This window comes from Nanorana parkeri, unplaced genomic scaffold (genome assembly GCF_000935625.1).
Source record: "Nanorana parkeri isolate BGI_ZX_2015 unplaced genomic scaffold, ASM93562v1 scaffold1350, whole genome shotgun sequence".
NCBI lineage: Eukaryota > Metazoa > Chordata > Amphibia > Anura > Dicroglossidae > Nanorana > Nanorana parkeri.
In genome coordinates, this window is record NW_017307618.1 from 151293 (window position 1) to 157470 (window position 6178).

Sequence of the window (6178 nt, forward strand, 5' to 3'; positions counted from 1 at the left end):
TTTTGCTCAAGCCCCCCCCCCCCCCCCCCCCCCTTCTGAGTAAGGGCTGGTGCTCTCCAATGAGCAGGGTGCATGAGTTTTGCTGATGGCAGCTAAACTGTGTTTGGTTGTCGGGTTGCACACTCATGGCGACCAAAAAGGTATTCTCTAGTGCAGATCATTCATCTACAGATACACACAGCTATCGAGTATGTGGCAATTGTGATAACTGATGTAGTAATTTATAATGCTCATTCATCATGCACTGATATTATGCAGAGCAACATGCAGCAGATTGGGGTTCTTACCTGGGCACACCAGGGGGTACACCTGGTGGGATACGAGCTGGTCGGGATGGGATCTGTGGAGGCGCAGAGAAAGGGTCATTGTTAGCAGCAGGGAACGCCGCCACTGGGCCGGGGCGGGAAGGGATAGGAGGGTATGCAGAACCTCCTGCTGGCACAGGTATGAGAGGGGGCCCTGGAGTGGGACCCCGGACCGCAGGAGGACGGCTGGGGGGCATGATGGTGGTAACTGGCCTCCTCTGCACATTTGGACTGGAAAAAAAAAAAAAGTAAAGACATTAATGTCCGAAGATAATAAAAATCCATTCATACATAAATGACACTGGACAGGGTTTTGCCAACCTTTGCCCGCCGCTGGAATTCTGCAGCCAGGCGTCATCCACCGGAGGAGGGACAGGGGTGGTGATGGTGCTAGTGGTAATATCCCCGATAATGTGCAGAGCCTCCTTCAGTGCATGGTACATCCTGAGCATTTCATCTCGTCTCTGAGCCTGGTCCGCAGACTCCTCCATCAAACTGTTCTGGTCAGTGGATGAGTAGAGAAATGCCAGCAGCTCTGAGTGAATGAAATCTTTTGCCTGTTAGAAAAGAAAGTGAAAATTTGTTCAGCTGCTCCTGTGATTGACACCCCCAACTGCCTAGTCAAGTAGAGGACTTGGCTTCCTGATTTAGCTTTATAGATTACTGCGTCACCGGCCTGTTCATTGAGCAATGCATCTGCAGTGTGATTATCCACCTCATCTCAGACTGGAGGCAAATTGGTAACATAGGAAGTTGTGAAGCTGAACCAGAAAACAGTGTTATCAGCCTGGTTATGTGGTGTAGCAAAGGTGTGCGAAAACCAAAACTGACTGATCAGAAACACAAATCCCTTAGCAGGTTTATAAGTTCACATGTATATTTCAACCGTGCATTTAGCAGTCTGTCCGCTACCTACAGGCTGGTGCCCCAACTTTTCTCTACTGCAGTTAAGCAATGTAGTTTGTGACTGGACAATGAAAGAGCAGCAGCAGACTGATGTTGCCTTTCTTCTCTCCCGTCAACATGTGTGCATGCAGTAGAGCCTAAATGGGTCAGACTACTGACTCTCCCTGGGCAGGACATAAGGGGCCAAAACTGGCCACTATCTGCCAAGCACTTGAGGGCGGATAAACAATGGGGCTGAGAGATCAGAAATGCCAGATTTGAAATGTTGGCATCTAGGATTTCCAATGACCAATTTGGAGCATCTATATGAACATTTTCTGGGGACGGAGGATAACCCGGCATTACCCAAGGACATGGAAAAGACAGGGGTCAGTAGCCATCACTAAAATGAGATGTCTAGCAGTATAACCCAGGGGTACATATAACTGCACCGAAACTGGGAAAATCAGCCACTGCTCCTATATTTTAAGAATTAACCTGAATCTAAAGAGAAGTGTGATGTGGATGGGAACTGTTCTGTTGGCAGACCAAAGAGCTACAGGGAGACTTTTACATGTGGGAACACATATTTTGTGTGCAGAGGCAGCCTGTGTTAAAGCAGCCCATATATGCCCTCATACATGACAATAAACCAAGCCAGTGTAGCGATAGCATACTGCTGGCCCACATTACTGCACCATGCTTTCTCAAAGTCTTAAAGCCCCCATGGATGCCTCAGATTTAGGCAGATTCCTGTTGAACCAGCCAATGCTTAGCTTGCTTTAAAAACCGACTGAGCCAGGTGGAAAATTAATCGGCTGAATACAGCGATATCGCTGTCTTCACTATAAATTGTCTGCTCACATTATTTATCATGAGGTGCATTATGGTCTTTGGCATGAGGTCACGGATGGACTTGTTGATGATTCCCATGTAGGAGTCCACCAAATTCCGGATGGTCTCCACTTGTCTCTCCAGCTGGGGATCCATAGAGAAGGTGTTCTCTTGTACATCGTCTTCATTTTCTGTCTGAAATACAAAAGAAAGGAAATCATCTGACCTGTGCAAAGACAAGACTAGTTTCTTAGAGAATGCTCAACCTGCTTACTCAGAGGAAACTATTATTGCTTATTGATCAGAAATAACCAAGTATAAAAGTTCTACCCATAGAAATCAGATTCAGCAATGATATTTCTAAAGCAGCAATGAATAGAGGGACCCGATCGGCAGTAATAGGCACATATTTTCTTCTGCTCGAGAACTTACCAGTGGGCACCAAATTATGTAACACAGATTACACACATCGTATAAGGAATGTCACCAGCACACCAAAAATCCTTTTGAAGATCACCAAAATGTTCATTTATTCAGAGGTGATCCTTAAAAGGATTTTTGGTGTGCTGGTGACGTTCCTTATACGATATACAGCAAGTGGCACCATGCACAGTCATTACGAGCACCCTTCCCCGACAGCTGCGATATCAGGTAAGGAGTGCAACAAGCCTTCTCTACAATACAGATTACACACAGCCACATCATCCATTTACAGATCCTTTGACAGTCCAAGCAACTACCGCAGCAGAAGGGCTTGAAGTTCTCAATGGAATACAAGTGTGATGTCACAGCACTTGTAGTCCATTGACACTTCCTCCCATCCATGCTAGTGAAAGTCCATACCTTGGTACCTCTGCATGAGCCAGGGCATTGCACCCGTGATCCACTGATCGCAGCTGCAATGCTTCACTGGCTCCATGCAAAAAAATAACAAAGGAAGCCACATTCCAATCACGGATTCTATTTAGCAACAATGCGAGGCATAATAAAGGAGACGGCTTCAACTCTGCTTGTGTAATAATGTAGAACTACCATGCTCAGAGAAGTAATCTGCACGGCTCCTTGAACTCTACTGGACATTTGTGTCACTTACTTGTCTGCAGCTTCTGTTCTGGAGCCACCTACATAAGAAATGCTGAATCATTAACCACAGCACGACGAGGTCATTATTACCTGGTCTTTTTCAGGGTATACTCCCGCTCGAAGGAATGAGGCTTTCCAGCTATCTACGTCCTCTTGAGATTCACAGGCGAGTTCTATTTGACGTAGATCCTTATACACGTTTCTACAATGACCATACAAAAGACACATCAGCATATATTTTTAGCAGAGTAGGGAAAGGTTAGAACACTCTCTCTATATATTCCTTGCAGATTTTTCAACACCTTTTGTCTAGGGCATAGTTTCAGTCAGGACACCCTTTACAGGAGTGCAAACTCTATGGGCACCCCAGTCCACAATGTAAAAAAAGCAAACACCCAAACTGTGGTCTAATCTATAATCCTAGATAGGGTTCTGGTATGGATTTTAAGGGGGACTCCATGTAAAAAACAAACAAACCGCTCTTTACATTGGAACACCCCCCTTCCACATCAGGAGCCCCCCCTCACATCAGGAGCCTTTTTTTTTTATCTTCCCCACAGCGCCAGTATCCCTCGAAGGAGGCGGATGGGAAATCTTTGGTTGCAAGCTCCATTCAGCCAATCAGCTGCCAGCTCCATTCAGATAATGTGACGGCTGTCAGGATACAATAAAGTAGCAGGAGATTCATCCATCGATGCTGTTTAGTGTGGATGGAGGAATCTGTTTTTTGGGGTTTTTTTTGTGCAGCCCGCATGTTGAATGAAAAAAATAGACCTACTTAAGAAATAGGAGATCTCTACCAATAGTGCCCCAGATAGCAGTAAAGCCTGATAGGGATCCCACTTTATCTAAAAAAAAAAAAAAAAAAAAAAAAAAGTTTTGTCTGGACATGCACTTAAAGCAGATGCTAACACATCCAGGAAATAAATGATTACAGAATGTATGAGAGGAGGAACCTGCCTTTTAATGAGCCATATAAATACCCAGTGCAATATAAATCTGCGACAGGCAGCTTACCCCCCTCTGGCTGCTCACCTCGACTCTGTGTTAAAAATGCCAAAGATGTGCTTGTTGGACATGAATCCCTTCTCTACATCTCGGATCTTCAGGTTGTCTAGAGGCAGCATGTACTTCTTCTCTTTCTCCTGCAGGGGCAGAGGAGAGATCATTAACGTGTGAGCATGTAAAAAGTTATCAGCCACAGGTACCACATTCTGTCAGCAATGCAATCCTGATACGCAGCACCGGTGGCCCACACAGTTCCTTTTTAGCATTTACTTTTATTTTAATAGCACAGACAGAGCTACTGACAATGTATAAGCAAAACAAACATTAATGGATGTCCTAAAAATGACAGATTTTTTAATTTTTATTGTACACAAACTTTTTGAACATTTCTAGCTGCCATGATGGCGCCCATCGCTGAAACTTTGAGCAACTGGGAAAGAAAACAGTTAATGGAAGGCGGCTTATGTTACCGGCTAGCGATGCAACATCTGGAACAGTTTAAGTGTCTGGGAGGACTTTTGGCTAAGGCCTATGCTGCTTCCACATGGAGGCTGCTGGATGCAGAGCCCCCCCAGCCTCCTAACCCCTCCTCTCTCACTTCCTGTAGAGCCACAAATGTGCTCCGAAAGGCTGAAAGCATTTCAATGCCACGTCACAGGAGCCTGGATATCCTTGGGCTCGCTCTGCAGCATCCACTCCTGCAGCGAAATAGGGAAGCCCGGTAAGAACCGCAGCTGGGGTTCGGTTAAATGGGTAGGTAAATCTGTTTTATGACCTCCTTCTAGAGGACGAGTTGGGATCCATGGAAAGGGTGGATGGGGTGGGTGAGACCCGGTATAAAAGTAGAGAGGAAGGGCAGCATTTATCGGCTACTCACTGCATGATATATAGAGAAAAGCTTTGCATTGAGTAATTTATGGGGGGACAGACTGAGGATTTAGGATTACTGGTGATAATGCAATATAACGAGCAGTATGGAGAAAAGGGATTTAATTAAAACGTGTAAAGCGTGTGTGGCGCTATGTCCGCTCTCACGTTTTTTTCTAAATGAGTGCAAGAGAGGGAAAGAGAAAACTACAGTCAGCTATGCAACTACTTAAACTTACTGTCCATGCAGAGTCCAGATGCCTTGAATTACAGAGAGATGTAATGGACAGAATGCTGCCTTTTCTCTGATGCTTCTAGCCATGCTCAGAGAGGACAGCCTAGTACAAGTGTAGAGAACTATAACCATTCAAGCAGTCCTACCCTGCACCATTCCCATGAGACCTACCACCCTAACCTCAGCCCCATTCCCATGAGACCTACCACCCTAACTTCTGCCCCATTCCCATGAGACCTACCACCCCAACTTCTGCCCCACTCCCATGAGACCTACCACCCTAACTTCTGCCCCATTCCCATGAGACCTACCACTCTAACTTATGCCCCACTCCCATGAGACCTACCACCCTAACGTCTGCCCCATTCCCATGAGACCTACCACACTAACTTCTAATCTCCCCGCTGCACTTCACCACAAAACAGCTGAAAGAACCTTGTGCCACATGCTTGAATGCACTGCTCCTTTTTTTCTTTAAAGGAATCTCCACTATAAAGCCTGGAATGAATCATTATTGCTTGGCAGTTTTAAGCGGTACTTAAGTCAGTAGACTCTGCTGAATCAGCAAGGCTCTAGCTGGCCACGCAGTAACATACTGATCCAATTATCAAAATGGTCTTTGCTGTACGAGGAGTGGGATTGGATGTACATAGATTTCGTTCTGACCCAGCAACAAAACGACAGCATTCTGTGAATGGACAGTATAAGACTTACGATTTTCTCTAGTTTGGTGACCGATCTGAGTTTTTAAGTAATAGGGTAGTGCAGCGTTAAGCTACGAGAAGTAAATATCCATCACACCTAGCAAAATCCCTCCCTTTTGCCTATAGATTAAGCACTGTTCAGCAAAGCAGTGCAGCCTCTTCAAACCTGCACACCCTGAAGTAGGAAAAACGGAAAGTCTTCGAGCCTTTTGTAGCATGTGATGGACCAGTCTGCGCCATGCAAGGCTAAGTGTGAG

At 45.5% G+C, this 6178-nt stretch overlaps 1 protein-coding gene across 5 annotated transcripts in view; it reads right to left on the reverse strand.

The window, feature by feature from the left end:
* DNM2 (dynamin 2) overlaps positions 1-6178 on the reverse strand; it is a 109372-nt gene that overhangs the window by 16955 nt on the left and 86239 nt on the right. For 3 of the 5 annotated variants that reach the window (XM_018569538.1, XM_018569537.1, XM_018569534.1), the window contains 5 exons: positions 4143-4252; positions 3198-3309; positions 2055-2219; positions 627-862; positions 288-536 (listed from right to left, as the gene is read on the reverse strand). In XM_018569538.1, coding sequence (XP_018425040.1) covers positions 288-536; positions 627-862; positions 2055-2219; positions 3198-3309; positions 4143-4252 — 872 coding nt within the window. Of the gene's footprint in view, positions 1-287; positions 537-605; positions 863-2054; positions 2220-3197; positions 3310-4142; positions 4253-6178 lie in introns of all 5 variants that reach the window. The other 2 variants (XM_018569535.1, XM_018569533.1) reach the window with 1 other exon arrangement.